This window comes from Ictalurus punctatus, chromosome 27 (assembly GCF_001660625.3).
Source record: "Ictalurus punctatus breed USDA103 chromosome 27, Coco_2.0, whole genome shotgun sequence".
Lineage (NCBI taxonomy): Eukaryota > Metazoa > Chordata > Actinopteri > Siluriformes > Ictaluridae > Ictalurus > Ictalurus punctatus.
The window spans coordinates 13,246,881-13,269,779 of record NC_030442.2 but is presented as its reverse complement, the minus strand read 5'-3'; the positions used below and the strand labels follow the sequence as shown (position 1 = coordinate 13,269,779).

The window sequence follows — 22,899 nt, the reverse complement described above, 5'->3', positions numbered from 1 at the left end:
GCTAAGTATGATTTCCTCACACATTCACTGTCAGGGTTTGGTTAAGTCGTTGGAGAGTTACATGCAAAATGGATATCAGGCCCTGTTCACACCTCGTTTTAAAATCCATCTCAGGCGATCCGATTACAATCGCACAGCCGAGACGCGTAGACGTTCACGCGGTGTTCTAGACGTCTCCTGCGACCACTTGCGTTCGGATTTCATAGGAATGTACCACGGATCCTATTTTATGTTCACGTACAGGCGGTTTCAAATGCGTCCTTCGTACGGTCTGCCAACAAACCTTATAAAGAAGCTATAAAAAGCAGCTGCTTTCACAAGACCCCACAGAATGCTACGGGTGGGGGTTTTTTTTCTTCCCAGATTGGTGGGAAAGAATTGTGCTTGGGGAATTCAGTGACTACGTGTACATGGACAGCAGTAATCTAATTATTGACCTTACTCTGAGTAAGACAATACTGTGATTAAGGTGTTTACATGAGTCGCTTTTAGAATACTCCTTTCATGTTCCCGTTTTACATGATATAGAACATAGATCGATTAACGGCACACGTCATTACGTCACCGCGCCACGCCGTCCGACGTTCCCTCCAGAATTTCACGTGTCGACATACAGTTCGTCTTCGTTATGGTACCGTATACAGTTTTGGGTGTTTTTATTGAATTTTTTTTTTACGGCCGCTTCAAGTGCGGTCAATTATTTGTCATGCTGTACGTGCAAATAGACAACTGCTTGAAGCCGTGGGCTGCGTCCCAAACCGCGTACTTACCATCTATATAGTAGCCGAGATACATGTATTTCTCCTACTACAGGCCTATATTAGGCAAGTACGCGGTTTGGGACGCAGCCGTGCTCACGTCTACGGCCCATAACATATTCATACTAGACGCCACAAAACTTCAATTTTGATTACACATGGTCTTAATGTCTGCTGTTCCTTTAACTCTCTTTAGAGACCTGAGCAGAAATGAGCTGAAGTTCATCCACCCAGATGCCTTCCACTCTCTCAGCGCGCTGACCAGCCTGTGAGTCCAAAAATTTCCCTCACTTAGAGCCTCCAGTGCAGTCAAATCATTGTTTGTGTGTTTTCATATCTAAAAGTAGAGGTGTGCCAACATTTAAAGACTGATCCAGATATCAAGCACTTAAAAGCATCTTATACGTCTACATGATAGGTACTTTCTGGGGGGTTGGTTGGGGGGGTGCAAGGATTATAGTACTAAAATAAAATGATTATGTAGCAACCAGAATTTTGCAGGTTTTTTACGCAAACATGCATTTGTCTACATGTCTATGTGGATCCGTTTGCTTTGTCCAGGGATCTGAGCATGAATCTTTTAGCCAGTGTACCTACAGCTGGTCTAAATGCTCTGAACCAGCTCAAGCTGACAGGCAACGTGAACATGAGGAGCAGCCTGAGCGCCGCCGGCCTTCCCAAGCTCAGGTGAGCCGAGCCAAGTGGCCGTGACTGATTGCAGGTCATTCAGGGCTCTTCAGTGTCCCACTTCAGTTAGTTAGAATAATGTGTTGATAATTTCACCTTCATCTGAGGTCAGTTTTAATTACACCAATGATACGCATAGAAAGGCAATTTCAACATTCATACTTCAGCTCTTATTTTCTCTCTCTCTCTCTCTCTCTCTCTCTCTCTCTCGCTCTGTGTGTGTGTGTGTGTGTGTGTGTAGGTCTATATCAGTGCCGTATGCATATCAGTGCTGTGCTTTCATTGCCTGTGATGGCACACTGAATTCCCTGGAAAGAGAGGACTGGGGGAAAGGCATTGGTATGACTCACTTCAGCTCCACACCATTACTTTTATCTCTTTTATTTCTGACTAAATGCCTCACTGCCTCATGTGTACAGTGGACAGCTTTGTCCTTCTGAATGACAGAAAGTTCTGTTTACATGTCAGACGATGCCTGTGAGTTGTTTAAAACCATGTTTGCTTGTATTTTTTTCTTTGCTGTGTGTGTGTGTGTGTGTGTGTGTGTAGGTGTGGATGAGGAGATGGAGAGGCCCCCCCTGCTTATGCATTGTTCTCCTTCCCCAGGTCAGTACAAAAAACGTAATAGTAATTTACTCAGCGTTCGTCTATTCAGCACCGATACTGATCTTTTATTTCTAGCCTGTGAGCCGTTGTATGCTAATTATCTGTCACCTAAAGTACAGTTTATTTATATAGTAAAAAGAGAACAATAATGAAAGCTGGGCCAGTACACACTAGCAAAAAGCGAACAGGAATTAATTTTATATTTCTATTCATTTTCGTTATTTTTCATTATTCGTTATTCATCATTATTTCTCATTATTTACACGACAATAATCAGCCCATGGAAAAGGAGGTCATTCAGACATATAAATGTTTAAAACTCCTATAAAGGGTACATTTAGCTGTACTATGTGCGTAACCTACATATATTACACTATATTTTATGCATAACCCAATGCCTTATACTTATATAAGCATAACAGGAGTGTACTAGTGCACATGCACAGATATTTATTCAGCTCTGAACATAAATGAAATTTGTGGAGGAAGACAGGAACAAATTAATTCATCATTTAAATATATAAATCCTATGACTGGTTCAATAAAAAAAAAATGTACTATAAGAAAACTTGTAAATAAATATCTACTAACAATAATTCAGGGATTGAACACTTTGAATGAGAATAATGGTGAAAATATGGCTGAGCAATGATTTGTTTATATTAAGAAACTAATTGAAATGAGTGATTTTTACTAACCACTGATACGTCTGTGGAATTAATTAGGATTGCCTCAAATCAATAGAGTCAGATCAAATAATCCTGATTGACTCGAATAATTAAGGTCAGATCAAATAATCCGGATTGACTCGAATAATTAGGGTCAGATCAAATAATCCTGATTGACTCGAATAATTAGGGTCAGATCAAATAATCCTGATTGACTCGAATAATTAGGGTCAGATCAAATAATCCTGATTGACTCGAATAATTAGGGCAGCTCAAATAATCCTGATCAACTAAAAAATCCTAGTCAACATAAATAATACTGATCAACTCTAATAATTAGGGTCAGCTCAAATAATACTGATCAACTCACATAATCCTGATCAGCTCAAATAATCCTGAACCCTGAACTGCTTTAATAATCATGACCAATTTAAATCATCCTGATCAACTCAAATAATTACGGTCAACTCAAATAATCCTGATTAAGTCGAGTAATTATAAACAAATAATCCTGATCTTAAAAACTTAAATAATCCTGATCAGCCCACATAATTTGAGTTAGCTCAAATAACCATGAACAGCTCAGTATATATATATGTGTGTGTGTGTGTGTGTGTGTGTGTGTGTGTATATATATATATATATATATATATATATATATATATATATATATATATATATATATATATATATATATATATATATATATATATATTTCTGCTAGACTGTATGACAGTGCAGACTGTTTTTGTCCTTGACCCCTGTGCAGAAGAAAAACACATTTATCCAACGCAGACTAAAGCAGACGTCAGACAAATTTATTTTTATAACAGAATTATGCAGACTCAAATGCAGGTCAAAGAAGAAGATGGATCTTGAAATGGCATTTAAAAGGTGGAGCAGAGCCTAATATAAAATTATAAACTCCTCCATAGCTTTGCCAAATAATAAATGAGTGATGGCTCAGTGTTGCACATGCTTTCGTCTGCCCCATGTACCACTATGGCAATGAACCCAAATTGGGCTTTCAGAAAATAACCACAATTCACCCTTGGTGAGAGCGTATCTCAGGCACGTCGGACCGCTCGCGGCTGAAAATCGACTCGTGACACAAACATTAAACGTGATTGATTGCGTGTGGTTCATATTTTGGCCCTGACTATAAACGCTGTGAAAACGAGACCTCTGCAGTTGTTCCTTCTCAACTGACTTTTAGGCTGTGTTCAAAGGGACACATGGTTTCAAAACACAGCGGTGAACAAATTCCATTAATCCATTATCTATCCCTACTGTCGTGTGAAAGTGCTAATGCGCTGCCCAGTCCAATGTTATGGTTGACTAGACTAAACAATGGTAGCTACCGTAACATGAGTAATACAGTATAGTGTGCTAGTTAGCTAGTTAAGTGCACAAACACAGACACAAATGTAGAATTAAATTCTCATTTCATAATCATTATCCTTTTCTAATAGCGTGTCCGAGGTAGCACATTGTTCACTGGACAGCGTTTGGCTATGAGCTGTGATGTTTTCTCTTCACGTAAGATATGATTCAGGTGTGATTACTGTCTTTATTTTTTTATCGATATGGTTAAGGTCCCCGTGAAGTGCTATTCAATGTGTTGGCATAATTTCAACTGAAACAGGAAGTCAGGGCGGAACGTGTCGAGTGGCTCCGCCCCCATTTTAAAATAGTTGATCGTGTTTAGCTTACCTCACAGCCCAGGGTAAGCCGTACTTGTCAGTTAGTACCATGGATTTTTATGATGTTGGGGGCGGGACACTTCAGATTCTAGAGGGCGTTTGATTGGACAGAAAATCGGACGAGAAATTGAAGTGCAGAACGATGTCATCAAAGTTGTTGATCCGTAATGGTGGTAGAGAGAGACTGTAAATTTTGAATGCATATGTTTTCTAAATGTGAATTTTGTCACCGTTTTGGAGCACACTAGATAACTTTACAGATAACCTTAAGATTAACAGATTTATTTTAAAAGCCACAAAACTTCAATTTTGATTCATGGGGACTTTAAGTGCATGATGGACTGCGCTAGCAGGAGGGTAATATGACAACTTTATGCAGAGTTGTATGAACCAGGACTAAAAATCTATGAGGGCAGGTCACATCAAGCTTTGATTTCCAAGCAAACCAGTATGCCGGATCCCAACCACTGCTTGTGAAGGGTAGCCTTATTTTGCAAAAGTCAACCATATTCCATATTTGCTCCTGTTCATTTAACTGTGTCGTAGCTAACATTAAGCTCTGCTTTTTCCCCCCTCTCTCAGGAGCATTTAAACCGTGTGCCCACCTGCTTGGCAGCTGGATGATTCGACTCACCATATGGTTCATCTGCATGGTGGCTCTCCTGTTTAACTGCCTGGTCCTGGCTGCCACGCTTTCTCCACGCAGCTGCCCAGTCTCACCCACCCGCCTGCTCGTGGCCGTCCTGGCATCCTCCAACCTGCTGACTGGATTCTACGTGACTGCACTGGTAGTCCTGGATGCTGCCACCTGGGGCTCGTTCGCATCCTATGGCGTGTGGTGGGAGACAAGCGCCGGGTGCCAGGCACTCAGCGTGCTGGCCGTGTTCTCGTCCGAGTGGGCCGTTCTGGTGTTGCCTCTAGCTGCTGTGGAGCGCAGCCTGGCTGTCCGGGCACTGATGGGTAAAGGGGGAGCGCTGAGGAGCTGTGACCGGAGGGGTCAGAGAAGGAAGTTTGGACTGGCTGCAGGACTTATGGGTGTATTGGCAGCTGGGGTGGCGTTTTTAAGCCTGTATCAAGGAGCAGTAGAGGGTTCTCCGCTGTGCCTGCCGTTCTCTGGAGGTTTGGCACCTGGGTTGGGCGTGACAGTGGCGCTGGTGCTGCTGAACACCCTCGCATACCTGTTGAGCGCAGTGATCTACACAAGGCTCTACTGTGGTCTGGGCCGGGCACAGCTTGCTGATCCAGAGCAAGCAGGTTCTGTGCGGCATGTTGCGTGGCTTATTTTTACTAACTGCATCTTCTTCTGCCCTGTGGCAGCCTTCTCTTTCGCCCCACTGCTGACGGGAACGGGTACTGCAGCCGGAAGCCCGGACATGGCAAAATCAGTTACGCTGATCTTCTTTCCTCTGTCTGCTTGCCTAAACCCAGTGCTGTACGTCTGCTTCAGCCCTGCCTTCCGGCACGACTGGCTCCGCCTAAGGGGGCGGATCAGACTTGGGAGAGGTGGGAAAGCCATCAGGACCAGTTCAGCAGGCATCACGGGAACAGGTGAAGGCGGAGTCTCGAGTGAACTGGGCTACGAATGTGGCATGTGCGAACGCTGCGAAGCAGCTCTTCTAGCCCGAGCATCTTCATCATCCGCATCCTCATCGTCCTCTTCCTCCTGCACATGCAGACATTTAGTGAGGTGGCACAGTTGCCCGGCGCTACCAGCGGGCGAGGTTCCGTGCTCGCGTTCCGAGGGCGACTGGGCCGACTGCGGCACTCTGTCAGCGCACTCGGAATATGCAGACGAGGGCGACTCGTTCGTATCGGACAGCTCGGAGCAGGCACAGGCGTGCGGACGTGCGTGTTTCTGCCAGAGTCGCGGCTTACCTTTAGTGCATTACTCTTACAACGTGCCCAGCGTTAAAGACTGAGAATGAGTCACTGCAAACACACACACACACACACACTCGCATGTTCACACCTTTGCTCATTCACTACAGAGTGTCTGCTCACATGGCACACACAAGCACATTATGCAGGGAACAGTGGGCAATTTGAGACACCCTGGAGCCAGAGACGTTTGACTGGTCAGGAAGCACTTTTATTTTCAGACACATCAGTGTGTGTGTGTGTGTGTGTGTGTGCGTGTGTAGGTGTGTGTGTGTGTGTGCACGCATGTGAAACGATGCTGAAGCCTCGTCAGTAAATAAAAAAGGGAAACTGACAATACGAGACAGACTCACTGAGCCAAATGTCAGCAGGACCTGATTTGCTTTCTGCTTTTTCTTCATGTCTGCACGACTGCAGCGAGCTGACTGACTTCCTTAATCCTTAAAGAATACAAAACCCGAGCGCTACTGCCCGCCTCTCACTCTTCCCCAGAACACAACTTCAGTTTGCAAAGATTTTTGTTAAGCAGGGATAAATGTCTCTAAGCTGAGAATATTTTTGTCTTGATTTTGTTCTTCACTGTTGGCATTCCTTGTTCTATTGACCTCAGCGTGTGACGGAGGAAGTGTGGGACCTTTTCCCACGTAGCTGCATTTCGTGTATGTGTTAGTCAAGGAGAATGTAACATAACAGAAACTTTTTAAAGAGTGAGTCTATTTTTACTGCCTCTTTTCTTGGAAATTCTGCTAATATTTAGCACTGGCCAGCAGCCATTCCCTTCACACTGTTCAGTCCATCTTGTGCTTCGACAGCTGCGCAGAAGCCTTCGGGGTGAAATAGTGGTTTGAAGGCACAGAAGATTGGACGTGGAATCCAGTTATGTTCGGCGCGCTCTCTCAGCCGTAACGTTTTGACATTAGCAATGGCTTTATCACACTCGTAGTGCCCTAATTTATAAACAGTATGTAAAATTGTTTCAATTATAGAATGGTGTAAATAATTCAGCAGTTACGGTACTGTATACGACACATGTTTGGACCTTTGTTCCTGTGCGGCATTCGCTCATCACTTAGAAACTGATTTACCGAAAGGTTAAACATCATATTTAATCAGCTTTGTAGATGATGTGAATTTCTACATTCTACAGTCTGATGAGGAATAAAATACTACAGGACGTGCTGTTATCGGAAAATAATCACCGACGGAATGACGGACGTGGATTATTTTCTGATACAGCATGCCTAGAAGTGTTTTATTCCTCTTATCCAACAGAAATCGATCAACGATTAAATTTGTTTATTTTACGACACGTCATCATTTGAACCATCTTTTTTTTAGTTGTTTACATTTACAGTTGTGGAACATACACGTAGGTCTGGATGATATGTCGATAATATCGATATCATGATAAATGATTATGCGATACACTTTTCTTTTTTTCTTTTTTTACATTTTTAATCATTACAAATAAAACGGCACTGAATGGATGCCATTGATTTATATATATATATATATATATATATATATATATATATATATATTAAACTTCTTTGTCTTTATAGGCATTAAATATCATTAAAGATTAAAGAAAATTATCATCAAACTCAGTTTAATGGGTTTTGTTAAAATTGATTTTACTACTGTTTTGCAGACAGTTTGTTAGCTAAATTAATTATAAATTATATATCGTGATATGCATCACATATCGTAGAAATGTCCTCAAGTATCATGATATGATATTTTTGTCATACCGCCCATCCCGACAAGCCGTACAGCCCTGTTATTTCCTGTTAATAAATTAATAAGATGAAAAAACACAGCTTATGCTGCTTAACAGCCCTGACACTGAAGACTCCTTCCATAAATGCTGAATAAACGTGTGTGTACAGAAAGCTGTACTATAACCATGATACAGTGCCCTCCACTAGTATTGGCACCCTTGGTAAATATGAGCAAACAAGGCTGTGAAAAATTGTCTTTATTGTTTAATCTTTTGATCATTTGTTAAAAAAATTCACAAAATGCTCTGCTCTCATGGATATCAAACAATCGCAAACAGAGCATAGGTTTATCAAAAAAAAAATCTTTTTTATAGGTGTGCAACAGTTACTACCTCCCTTTGCCAAGATAACAGCTCTGAGTCTTCTCCTATAATGCCTGAGGTTGGAGAATACATGGCGAGGGATCTGAGACCGTTCCTCCATACAGAATCTCTCCAGATCCTTCACATTTCAAGGTCCACGCTGGTGGATTCTCCTCTTCAGTTCACCCCACAGGTTTTCTGTGGGGTTCAGGTCAGGGGACTGGGATGGCCATGGCAGGACCTTGATTTTGTGGTCAGTAAAGCATGTTTGTGTTGATTTTGATGTATGTTTTGGATCATCAAGATCCAACTACGGCCCATTTTAAACTTTCTGGCAGAGGCAGTCAGGTTTTCATTTAATATCTGTTGATATTTGATAGAGTCCATGATGCCATGTATCCTAACAAAATGTCCAGGTCTTCTGGCAGAAAAACAGCCCAAAAATATTAAAGAGCCACCACCATATTTAACACGGTGCGTTGAGACAATATAGACACACATCCTCTTCCAGGCTGATTCATAACATTTCCAGTTGCCCTGATGGTGGAAAATGACATTTTCAATGCTTGTGCTATTTTCTTATAGCCACGCCCCATTTTGTGAAGCTCAACAACCTTTTGCCGCACATCACAGCTATATTCCTTGGTCTTACCCATTGTTATGAAGGGGAATTTGGCCTATGTCTTACCTCATATTTATACCCCTCTGAAACAGGAAGTCCTGGATGAACAATTTCCTATTCCTAGTCACCCAGGTGTGCTAAATAAAATGTAAACAATCAATGGGAATATACTTCAAATATATTTTTCTCATATGAATTCATAGAGGTGCCAATATTTATTGTTCACCTATATTTAAAAAAATAAATAAAATATATATATATATATATATATATATATATATATATATATATATATTTTTTTTTTTTTTTTTTTGATAAACCTGTGTTGTGTTTGCAATTGTTTGATATCCGTGAGTTGTAATCCAAACTCACTACCAGAACAGTTAGCACATGCCAAAACCTCCACGTACTTTACACCTAATGTAATTTACACAATTATTTGTAAATTGCCCAAAAAACACCCACTAACTAAATGAGCGGTTTATCTCTTTACTCTATTTGGGATCTTTATAAATCAGGGGCTGATAACACTAAGGTCACCATGGCCTTGATGCTTCCGAGCATGAGCAGTTCTGATGGCTGTCAAATGACATGACATGACATTTCCTTCCCTCCCTCTATCCCCAAAGAACTAGATTATATTTATACTGGCGTAACGACTACACTCTTATAAACAACGTACTTACTTCCACCACTAACCGGTCCAAAGAGCAAACATGTACAGTATATCGACTTTATTCTTTTGTTTTCTCCCTGATCCTGAAGTTTTAAGGTGTTGTCATGAACTGTTGTCTTAAGCTTATGTAAATGTCAGTGAGAATTCACACGCAGGAATTTTCAGTGAACAGAAACCTTTCCACGTCACTTTCACTTTGCACTCTTGCAGAATGACTACCTTCATCCAGGCTTTTTGTTATTTTTTTTTTTCTTTCCTAAGCACGTCTGCATCTAAGCTGAGTTTAATTTATATTGTCGTGTTAGTCAAATAAGCTTCCACCAGCTGATCTTTCTCTTAAATGAGGTAGCAGTTAATGTCACTAACAAATTCCAGATGTTTGAGTGTGTCTGTTGTGATTCTGTCTTTACGTCCGTCTGTGAGTGTTGTAAATTATTTGTATAATCGAGAATGGGATGCATCGTCTAACCATGGAAGCTACCTCTTTAACTGTAGTGGCGGCCGGTAGTGTGCAGTGTGTATGAGAGAGTGGTCACTCGTATGTTTTCTGTTTTTTTTTTATGTTTTATGTTGACTGTATGAGTACTCGCGCTGTAAATACATCTAGTTTGTACTGTCACTGAATGAAAGTCACATTTTTAGATTATACCAACTGTGGGAGGAAATTGTGTACGGTATATAGTAAATTTTGTAAAGCAAACCATATAAAGTAAATTGCTTAAAGTCTGAGGCTCGTTTCTGTTTTCCTTCTTCCCTCATTTCATTTCATACGCAGCTTTTATTGGTGCAGGAAACGTGCCAGCATGACAAGCCTATATGAATAAATCCCCAACAGACCTCTTTTCACTTACTGCCCAATTAAAGGGCAAAAACCAGGATTAGCCCCATTTAACCTCCAAATAAGAAGTTGAGCTTTGTTCAAGATGTTAAACAGTCGTTTATATATATATATATATATATATATATATATATATATATATATATATATATATATATATATATATATATATATATATATATTTTACTGTCTCTCTCAGCTTCCATAGCTTTTACATTTTAAAACGTTTTCAATACATTTATCTTCAGTACTGCTTAGTCCTGGTTAAGGGTCCTGGTGGATGCAGAGCCTATCCCAGGAACATGAAGCGCAATGTGGGGCACCATACACACACACACTCATTGACACCTGAGGGCAGTTGAACACAGCCAATTCACCTACTGCTATCTTTTTAGGATGTTCGAGGAAACCGGCAGGCTCGGGTTCGAATCAGGGCCCCTTTAGCCGTGAGGCAGCATATGACTGTAATTTAGGGGTGAGTGATTCGGGAAAAACATCATAGCGCAACACTTGAAGACATTTCTACGCTAGGTGATATGTGGCATGAGATATAGGTTTGGTAAGAAGCAAAACAGTCAGGTTGCATTATAAATAACAGAAAACGGCATGGTTTTATCGACACTTTTATTTAATGACTGAAAATATTGATTTATTGAATTACTTAACGCTACAAAAGAGGAAATTAAAATCGAAATACGCTAAAGATCCGTTTGGCAATGTCCAATCGGATTGTAATTATTTAAGAAAAGAAATCAGAACAATATCATGATAACTGTGACATCTAAGAAAAGTGACGTGATAGAATTGATCAAAATATCAATATTATGTTGTTTTTGCCCAGCCCTGCTATAGACTTCTGCTGTGATCATAAACACTATCCTGTGCTTATCCCAGGACCCTTATTCACAATCTACTCATACTGATCAACACTTAGGACCCAGAAGAGGACAGGTTTGAGTCTGGTTTCTTCCTCATGTCTTCTCAGGGTGATCATCTTTTTCTTTTTTCCTCATTAGGGATCTAAATCTTACTCTGGATGTCTCTAAAGCTGTTTTGTGATAATGTTTAGTGTTAAAAGCACTATATGGATGAAAACAATTGTTTTCATTTTCAAACCATGTCGTCAACAGGAAACAAAAGGTCTGAGTGGGTTGTACGTTACGCCACAGTTCTCCACTGAGAGACCCCACTGAATCGTCTGTCTTTTCCCAAAGACCAATGTTCCATACACGCATAATCTCCAACCACAGCCTCTCTTCAGTGTTGAAGTAAAAGCATGACCCTGTGAAAGCATGGAGGCCTCGGACACCGCCTGGAGGAGATTGAGGGTTTTCTAATAAAGCCTTTTTTTCACCTTATCAAACCCTGATGCATTACTCGTGGGATGGAGAAATTTAAAGAATAACCCCTGCAGCTCGCCTCGGCTTCAAGATCGGCTCTCTGCAGGAATCTTCCGCTCCTATAACTTAAACAGAGCCTCGTTCTACTAGCCGAAAAGTGCTTTGTCACCACTACAACAGTTAATGGCAGTAAAATCCTTCTTTATAAGATTCCTGTAATGGATCACTGAAGCTGCAGAAATGTGGACGGTGCTTTCATTTGTCATCATGAACTCTTTGTATCCATCCGGCGTTTATGGTCTGTTCCATCAGGTGATGACTGTGGTGCTTGAATCTTGGATCTTGGTGACAGGAGGGAATTATCGGTCATGTCGAAAGCATACTAAACAATCAGTCTCGGTGTAGACCCCGCTGTCGGCGGAGAATGAATGGCTTTGATTAGGCAGAGGGAGAAGCTGAATGGGCTGCCAGGGTTCTGTGTTACCTTAATGCTCTCAGGGGTAACGTGAGGCTGTTCACACTGCCTTTCAGCACCAACCGGGAAGAGACTGATTACTAAGACTAATGTGATCATCAGTGCAACTCAATGTAGGGCTTGTGACAGGCAATACAACATGTAATTAGTGATTCTGACAAGGGAGAAAATGCAGCGAGGATTTCAATCGACTCGGCTCAGGTTGCTTTGATGTCGCAGCACTAGGTGGCAGCGGTGCTCAGACAGTTAAGATCCTGCTGAAGGTCTGTGCTCTGCTCTCCACAGCACGTCTACCAGCGATGCTCACTAAACACAGCACATGTTCCCCACAGGAATGGGAACATAATCAATTCTTAAATGCAGGGTTAGGATTTGCTGCGACATTCTACCCTAATGCACAAAACAAACGTTTACATCATTTTTTTTTTTTTAATGAATGGAAATTGTCCACAATACCAAACGTCACTGATGACAAATAAACACCATGTGTTATACGAGTGGAAACCCTTCAGATGGTCTAAATTCGTACATTTTCTATATATAGTTGTGATTGCTGTACACCTTCTTGGACTGAAATATTTTTTTTTCTTCTCCTAGTATCTCGACTTCTGTATTTTAAAACGTAAAGACTCTGACTCTGATTGAACTGAAAGACGCCGACACACTGTTTGTCTAAAACCAACTGCTATTTATTGATTTACTATGTCTATCTTTATATCCGACCTTATTCATCGCCTACAACTGACTTTGACTACCCTTATCTATCCAGCATCATCTCTGCAGAAAGCTTAGGCAAGTTTGAAAAGTTCTTTAAAACATTTCTACATCGATTAGATGGAATATATTTAAGTTGTTTTTTTGTTTTTTTTTAAATAGAGGTGTCAAAATATGCTATTAGCGGAAAACCCCAATTTTGGTCAAAATCTGTTTTTTTTGTTTGTTTGTTTGTTTTTTTTTGTGTGTGTGTAATAAATTTTTGGCTGTTTGCTAGTTCAACCACAGCAACATCCGTCAGGTTTTTACCAGACCACCACTTTCAGTGGCTTTAAGTATTCACCCCCTTGATCTTTTCTATATTTTGTAGTGCTAAAATCTGGAATTGTAAATGGACTGGACTAATTAGAACTATATGTCGTGAATCTACACAAAATAGCCATAACAAATTAAAGTGTATTATTCGCTAAATTATTTACCAATCTAAAATGTTAAAGTTGTTCTTGCATAAGTAATCACCCCCATTGCTGTGAAACCCCTAAATTAGTTCTGGTGCAACCACTCCTCATAAGAAATCATGTAATTAGTTAAATGGAGTCGACCAGTGTGCAATTACAGTGTCACATGATTTCAGTATAAATACTGTTCCTGAAAGTCCTCAGAGTTTTTTTTTGTTTGTTTTTTTTTTTTTTTTTTTTGTGTGTGTGTGTGTTTATGTCTAAAAACAGCATCACTAAGACCAAGGTGCCACTAAAACAAGTCTAGGACAAAGTTCTGGAGAAGTATCATTCAGCGTGTATCCCAAGAAGCATCATTAAATCCATTATTTTAAAAATGGAAAGAATATGGCACAATAGCAACTCTGCCTAGAGGAAGCTGTCAACCAAAAGTCAGTGACTGGTTAAGGAGGGGATTAGTCAGAGAAGCAAGGTGGATTGCCCACTAGTAACATTCTCAACATGTGTGAATGGTGCTCTGCATTTGACTGGAATCCCATCCAAGCTGTATTTCCTCCTCCCAGTATGGGCTCCGGATCCTCCATGGCCCTGACCAGGAAAAACTATTTGCTGAAGTTGAATGAATGAATCAAATTGTGAGGTGCCTAGAGATACCCCAAACTACCCAAACATCACTAATACCCCAAAGTACCTTTGATCCCCTGCTAATGCTTATGCTCACAGTCTTTTCCTCATCCTTCAAAGAGCTGATGAATGCACTGTACTGGGAGAAAAAGTAGCTTCTTAATAGAGCGTTCATCTTTATCACATTGAGCCCTTGCTTTACTGATATCTCAGAAGGTAGCAATAGAAATGATCCTCGTGACAATGTTTTTATTGTGCATAGTCAGAATCCTCATTGATTTCAGATGCGGATGTTTGGATGAAATCATTCGCACGAGGTAGTAAATAATATATTGCAAGGCATATTTCTCTTGGAAGATGACTAATGTAACAATGTGGTATTTTGTCCATAATGTGCAGCCCTAAAATAAAACTGGCACTGATTTAGATGTAATATTCTCCAAGCTGTTTTTCAGTCCTTGACATTATATTAGATGATGGAAAAGGCTGAACTCAAAAGTATTGCGCTTACTCTTATTTATACAACACTGCTGTTGAATTCTTGAATCCGATATTGATCAGACGTTGATTCGTTTTCTATTGCAAAATTCAAACGACAGGTTTATATTAATGCACTTGTTCTAATACGCTACGGTTATCTATAGTAACAGCTCATTCACAGGGACTCGTATGGCGGACGATCTTAGTTAACAAACACACAAGCAGTAACGTAACTGTTGATAAGGTGAAGCTTTCAGAAAGATGATTATTTATTTAACACTTATGGAAGGAGGCTCCAGTTTCAGCACAGTCAGTAAGGTTTCCACCACTGGACGTTATGTCCTCTTATGGACATCGGACTTTGCGCTTTCCAGTTTCTGCAAGTTTTTCTCTTTGAGAAAGAGAATAAAAGAGATTGTGGTAAGGGAAGGACAATACTACCTACTATTACATACTGTAAAAGCTAACAGGAACTAACTTGTTTCTTGGATGTTCCATAACATTAAATGTTACTATAAATGGATAAAAGTGTGTCGTTTGATGTGTCATTCATTAATAAATAAAAAATTTGTAATCGTCGGCATATTTCTTGGTAATAGGAGAATCAAACACTTTGGGAAGTGCTGTTATTTGGAAAATAAGCTATTCTGTAGTGCTAACAAATCACTCAACCACAGCGTTGATCATTTTCCTATAACAACAAACCCTGGTGTGTTTATTCCTTACATATTATGCATGTATTATGCACAATTGATCTATTTGCAATCTGTGAAGGATGTGTTTTGATGGAGCTTATCTGTAAGAGTTAAGGGAGATAAGCGAGTCTGCAGAAATGCTGTTATTCTAAATAGAACTAACCTGCAGATCACTGATTTTAGCTTTTATATATGTTCCTAAAATCACCTTTAAAGGTCATCCTACTGTATATTCCAGGATGAATGGTTAGAGTGTAAAGAGATTGTACATTTCAGACTAAATACCCATAAAATAGCCTTTAACCTAAGCCTTTTCACGCTTTTTGCACGTTACCTGACCTAACAGAATATCGCTTCAAATTGCAGCTAATAATATATTTGGTCAGAGCTGTAGCTCAATAGTCTGTTCTATTTTCAGTAAAAAGCCTGCCGTAAGAAACTCTCTGGTGCCTCTGAGGAAGAATTTTGCCGTTTCCGTTCACAAATCAACATGGCCGCTGCACTCTTAAGTGGGTGCTGATTTGATTAACCTACTTCATAACTGCAAAATTATAAAGCCTGCATCATAAGCTGCATAAACTCTCAGCTGTTTTTCATTTCCAGCTTATATCCGTTCAACAGTTCTACATTGCTAATGATGTGGGGCGTAACAGTGCATAGATTCTCGTGCAACTGCAAAAAGTGGCAAATTAAACCCCAGACAAAAAGGATGAAGTGTTCGGAAACCCGACAGCACTGATTTGTCATAGACCTCAAAAAAGCCTTGGCGTAATTATATGCATTTTAATTATCATGCTCATTCAGTGTTTATTAAATCTATGATTTATATGGAAACACACTGTGCAGTCTAAATGAAGCGTTAAGGATGAAGCGAGGATGGGGGAAAAAAATGCACTAAAGCAGGCAGAGCTACTGCTTCAAACTTAACCGGATTATAAGTCTGTAAAGCCATAATTTAGGGTTCCACTATAGCGTGGACTTTTACAAGGATTCAATAAATGGAGTCATTAACATGCAAAAAAATCATTTAAGGAACAATACAAGAGGAGCAGGTCTAAAACAAATCTCTATGGCTATGTCTGGGTGAAGTGTGGTGTTGGATAGAGGGTCACTGGAGCTATGGAATAAAACAAAGAAAAACCATTAGCATTCAGAAAGCCACAGTTTTTCATTCTGGTTAAGAAATGATGCCATTGAAGAAGTAGGCTATAGCTAGAGATTAACTGGGAAGCGCTGTGCCCACAAGCCAAGTGCTTAAGAGTCTGGCCACATTCTATTCATCCCATTGCACCAAACGATTACATCCATACATTATAGATGCTCTGAGACAGTGAGCAAAATTTCTTTAAATATACTTCTGGTCAATAACACTGTAACTATTATATTTCTGGCCGATATGAAAATGTATTACATCAAAACATTCATAAAGTTGACTAGTATCATTAGAGCATTGCGTGTTTTTGAAGGTACGATGGGACCCATGTGGGTATAGTGCCTTACATAAGTATTCACCCCCTTGAGCTTTTCCACAATTTGTAGTGTTACAACTTAGAACTGAAATGGACTTAACTGGGATTATCTCTCTATATATTAATCCATATAACATAACCATAATACTGAAATCTTTAGAAAACTTTAAAAAAAAAAAAAATTACAAATAATAATAATAATAAAAAAAAAACGATTGCATAATATTCACCCCCAGTGCTAGGAAACCCCTAAATTAGTTGTAGTGAAATCCATAGCCGTCAGAAGCTCAATGGAGTTCACCTGTGTGTAATGAAAGTGTCACGTGATTTCAAAAGAAATGCACCTGATCCTTCAAGACCCCAGAGGTTGTTAAACATACCTAAACAAAGAGTATCATGAAGATAAAGAAGTTATCAAAAGAAGAACGGGACAAAGTTCCGGAAAAAAAAGGATGTATCAGAGTTTGGTTATAAAACAAATTCCAAGCTTTGAACATCTCATGGAGCACCATTAAATTCATGAATGGATAAAAAAGAAAGAACATGGCACAGCTGTGCGGATGTAGAGGAGGCCACTCAACAAGGCCAATCATTAGGTAAGATGGGCATTAGGAGAGAAGATGTGGAAAATTCAAAAGGGGTGAATACTTATGCAAGGAACTTTGTTTGTTGGCAAGCTGACCCAAGTTTTACAACTAATTATGATAAAACTAGCTTGGTGGTAACTACACAAATGATGAAGTGTAAAAGTTTCTGTTAAACAGATTATATGCCTGTTTAGGCTCAGGCCTCATGGATGTTATTAAAGTCAGCCTTGTTGGGAGATGATTAAAACGTATAAAATATTAAGTTGTAAGGTTTTAACAGACGGCATGATGGGTACGGTACATTGCCTCTCGATGCGAATGTGTTTGAGTGTGTGTGTGTGTGTGTGTGTGTGTGTGTGTGCATGGATGGTACCCTGGAAAACTTTGGATAAACCTTGGCACCCATACAACAGGTTTACCTCGCTGAGCTATTTGTTTGTATTCACAGTTGCCTAGCTGACTAGTAGTTATAACTCTCATTCAACAGCCTGAGAAATGAAAGAAACTCGCGACAGACTTGCAAAAAATGTAGACAAAATGTGCCAGATTCCAAAAAACAGAATTTCTGCCTGTTCTATGGGATGTTCAGCATTCAATTTAGCATTGTTCAGCATTGAATTTATTTGTGACTTCACATTCCACAGTAACGGTTAATGGTTCATATGAAAGACGACAGACACTTGGGGCTTTACGGATTTGCATTCTTTCATAAGTACTTATTTTTTACCTAAATGTTATAATTGTATTGTGCCAGTTGTATACAGTGTTTTACTATCAAAAAAGCTTTAGTTGTGCTGTCTGTTTTTATTTCTCTATTAATGTTATTGTGGAGAAATGTGAATTGTTTGCCCAGCAGAAGGCTCACGCTCCTCCCTTTTCCCATCATCCTGCTCACCAGCAGCTAAACACAGAGTCATGATACTCTACACACAGAAACCCAACAGTGTCCTGACTAATCTCATACCAGTCTTGTGGTGATAAAATAATTCATTTGTTTATACCGATTGAAAATGTCTGGGTCCATTTCCATTACGCCAGCCGAATGGAACACCAGTGTAGTGCGAGAAAGCGTGAATGGTACTGTAACTACAGCACACACTGCTCATTCTGCATCACACCGCCTTGTGCACCACACACTAATTAATTCTCTTCCACTGACGACATACAATCTTTACAGAATCAGGAAAACGATGTATCAGGAAAATGATGTGCAACATAAAGCAGTCATATAACTCTCCTGCTCGCACAAGATATAGTCACGTCATGGTTATAAATATGGAGAGAAAATAAAGATGCTAGCCAGACGTGAGCAATATCTTGTATGTGTGATGTAAGAAAACGCAACTGCTCATAGACAAAGCACTGTCCAAATACTTGCTGAAATTGTGTCAAGGGTTTAAATACATTATGATGCATTGGACACTTTCTTAGCCAAGAATAATGACTATAGCTACCTTATGCTGGAATATATATACTAGATTGTGTCTGTGTTAATGCATGTAGCTAGCTAAGTAGCTTGCTAAGATTTCTTTCATGGCGTTAGCTATCAATTTTTAAGCAAGTAAGTTAGATGTGTTCTGGGCAACCACAACATGGGACTGGACAGAACATTAGAGCATTGCCCGGCTAATGGATTTATGATTTGACCATCCCTGCATATCTAAACCATCTGAAAGTGAGCTTACCATCAAATGTGACACACTGTGCAACAAATTCAAAATCAACTGCATGACTGCTTTTTAAATTTAACCTTCAGGAGAAGTACAGTACAGTACATAGAACAACCTTATCCTTTAGAACACTTCGCATTAGCTAATTTTTCCAAGCCTATTCAAAGTTTCATAACCACTACATCCTTCCCCCCATACGTTATCTCTGACAACACACTCAACTCATATCGGAAGACATGAGGGGGTAAAGGAAACGGCAAGCATGACTGTGCTAGCAGATTAGCGTTAGCTAATGTTATGTGCTAATTCACAGTGGCAGATCTGCCATCTTGATTGTTTGCACAGACAGCAAGCAGCTAATTACGCCGAGGCTCATGGAGCAGCTGAAGGTGAGAGCTGCCTCACGGGGGAAACACTCCAGCTCAGTCACTTCCTGCTCATTGTCAAAGGCTCGCTGTCAAACCTCTGCTGGTCTAATGTGAGACGTTTTACTGAGAGCAAGTGTGGTGGGGTGAAGGCTCATTTTGAAGGACGTGTTGATAAGGGCCTTATTTGTGAGAGGAAAGTGTAGGCTGTTACTGCTGTGTTTTTTATTTATGAGAACGAGGGATCATTAACGGACAGCAAATGGTGCTACTCTTGTAAAAGTGCTGCAAGATAGTATCTCGCTAATGAAAATTTTACTCCAGTAGCAAATTACACAGGCACATTACACGTGATCAGATTTAGAGTTCAGCAATGGTGATGAAATAATGAAACCCCTCTTGTCCTCATTCTCTGCTTGCTAGCAATGTAGTATGGCTAATATTATTAGTCAGTGTTATCATGGACTAGGGCTGTCAGTTACATTAAAATGCATTGGAGTTCTAATTGCTTAAGGTTTAGTGTCTAATGCTTTTGCACATTAATTAATCTAGAATTTTACTTGCAACAGACACAGCAAATGCTAGCATTAAAGTGAAAAGTTTTTCCATTGCAAGGGTTTGAGCAACTAAGACATCCATCACATGCCTGCTGTCCAAGAGGCATTGTACTTGATCCTCCACACTTCCTCTTGCAGGTGGTGAGACCACAAGATGTGTTTACATCACCATTTTGGGTTTGGGCTGGTTACCAAACGCTTACCTGTGTACATAATCTCAGGCTTGGCTCCAAAGGTGGGTTCTGGTACTCCAAATCCGGGTATGATACACTAAAGGCTGGTTTAAACTTGATGCATGACTTTGCAAAAGCGACGGCAGTGCAAGCAGCATTATTTACATCCTTGCCTGTGCAGTTTATGTACATCTGGTGGATTAAAAGTGACTTCCACAAGATGGTATATCAGAGCTAAAACATCCCTGTCTGTCAGCAATGTTAAGCTCGCTGATGTTCTCTGTCTCCTTTTTAAAACCTTGCACCATCACTGTGACTGTTGTCATGAGCTGCATGTCAAAACGAAAACTGTGACCTTACATTCAAAAGTATTTACTAATGCCAAAAATCCTGAACACTAGTACAAAAATAAAACAGGCGTTTTAGTACGTTTGAATTCGACATGAGCGGTTTTATGGAGACTTTTGGGACACCCTGTATATTTTTCCCCAAAGGTCTACTAATCTCTGGGCCAAAATGAATACTTGTTGTTTTTGCCACATGATTTTGTTTAATGGATGAAAAATATCCTTACCATAAAACAACCCTATACCTATTACCTAGAAGCCAAGGATTCACACAAGGTTCTATGTAGAACCTTTGCTTGGTTTGTCTTCATAAGGCTTTAAAGCTTGTTATCCAGTGATCACATGATCTCACAGTGCTATAACAGGTTGGTTTGTGGCAGGTGCAGTGTACTGGTGTGATAAATAAAGGGTCATACACTCAGTTCCTGTAGACATTTCTGCTATCCCATGCCGCAGTGATGCCATGCCAGGCCCGAGTCCAGGGGAAACTGCTCATTGACGTGTTTGAGGTCAGAGGATTAACTACAGTTTCCCCTTACAGAACATAAATCATACAGCAGGGTCCTTCCTAGAACTGTGTTTATTTCCTTATTTATTAATGAATGCAAACTTTTCCTCAGTCTATTATTATTATTATCATTATTATTATTATTATTATTATTATTATTATTATTATTATTACTCAGTAAGGTTATTAAACTCTGAGATGTTGGATGTTCCAAGCGAAATGCATCTGTTTGTTCTGTTTCACACCGTTTGGGCTCAGAATGTTCACACGTTAAATTCATGAACGAGTATTTGTAGGGTTAAACGATGATGACTGTGTCCTACATGTGTTTGTATCTGCAATATTTGTGGAACTGTGTGCTTCACCTTATACTCCCATGAGTGCGGGTTGTTGTGGTTTCTATGGAGACAGTGGTGAAAAGCAAGCATGTTGTGAAATCCGTGGTGAGCTGGTGACAGGTGCGTAGTGCTGCAGCTCAAGCATGTGATCGTCCAGGGACAGCCACTGTGGCTGTGTGTGTGTGTGTGTGTGTGTGTATGTGTTTTAAACTGCAATCTGATCACTCCTGACTGGCTTAATAAACTACAGTTCCAGTCACTTCCAGATCCAACCACAAAATGCACCTGGCTGTTTATCAGTATTCAATTTTAATGTTAAAATAATATTTTTTTACAACTAGAGTTGATGAACGCCATTCAATTATTATTATTTAATATGAGGTTAACTGTAGCTCCTTAACCACTGTGACAAGTTTCAAAATTCAGTAGCGAGCCAGCATTTTCACCAACCATTCACTCATTCATCTTCAGTAGCTGCTTTGTCCTGGTCAGGATTGTGATGGATCCGGAGCATATACCTGAAACACTGTGCATGAGGTCGGAAAACAGCCTGGACAGCATACCAATCCATCACAGGGTACCATGCACACACATTCACACCCTAAGAGTGGTGTAGAGTAGCCAATCCACTAACTGGCATGTATTTGGGAGGAAACCGGCAAACCCGGAGGAAACCCACTCAGACACGGGGAGAACGTGCACAGAAACTCAGCATAGATGGTAACCTGGATCAAGATCCTGGATCTGTGAGGCAGCAATCTGTGCCACCTATATCCAAAACATTTCCCGCCCCAAAGTAATGTATTATTTATTCATTTATTCTGTGATGTAGGAAGAAACATACAACCGGGGTGGATAATACTTGAGTAGTTGTACTTTGTTAATATACTTTTAAGTATTACTTTGGTGCCTTTATAATTTTACTTTACAGTTCCAAGATTAAACTTGCATCTTACTCCTTCCATTTTTATTTAGACATTCAAACAACAGTCTCTTATTTTTTTCATACCGACGATAACTGCAAGCTATCCATCATTTGACTGGGCTCAGTTCATCACTCAATCATGTTCATCAATGTGGAAAAAACTATCAAGAATCATGGCAATTAGTCACTGGCCATTACCTTCTCATGCTACACAATGGAATTAGTGCAATAGCCATCCATGTGTGTTTAAATATAAATAAGACACCCAACTGCAGTGTGGAACTTGAGTATCAGCGCCCCTGGCCCTATCTAAGTGAAACCTTTCAATATGCTGGAGTAAGCAAAGACTCTTATAAATTGAGGTGTCTCCTTTTGCCTCCCTAGGAGGCATGAAATCCATCTAATTTGAAAAAAGCATGTAGAAGTAAGTATCCCTAATTTGCCAACATTTTCTGGCTATAATGGACTTCATTTAGCCTTTTTCTTTCCTAATGTGAGGTTAGACTAGCATCGATTCCAGTAGTAAATATAACTGGCTAGGCAGCAAGTCCAATTCTTGCTAAAGGTAAATATTGCAAACTTATAGCGATTGAATGTTTTCATGCAAAATGACATCACTGCTACAGAACAAAAGAGTTTCACCTGGATTTCACAT

At 39.9% G+C, this 22,899-nt stretch overlaps 1 protein-coding gene across 2 annotated transcripts in view; it reads left to right on the top strand.

Annotated features, from left to right (window-relative positions):
- Positions 1-7,813, top strand: part of lgr4 (leucine-rich repeat containing G protein-coupled receptor 4) — an 80,699-nt gene extending 72,886 nt beyond the window's left edge. For both annotated transcript variants that reach the window (XM_053676478.1, XM_053676479.1), the window contains exons 14-18: positions 955-1,026; positions 1,320-1,445; positions 1,687-1,784; positions 1,995-2,051; positions 5,005-7,813. In XM_053676478.1, the coding sequence (XP_053532453.1) occupies positions 955-1,026; positions 1,320-1,445; positions 1,687-1,784; positions 1,995-2,051; positions 5,005-6,341 (1,690 nt within the window). In that variant the 3' untranslated portion in view covers positions 6,342-7,813. The remainder of the gene's footprint in view (positions 1-954; positions 1,027-1,319; positions 1,446-1,686; positions 1,785-1,994; positions 2,052-5,004) is intronic.
- Positions 7,814-22,899: the final 15,086 nt, after the last annotated feature.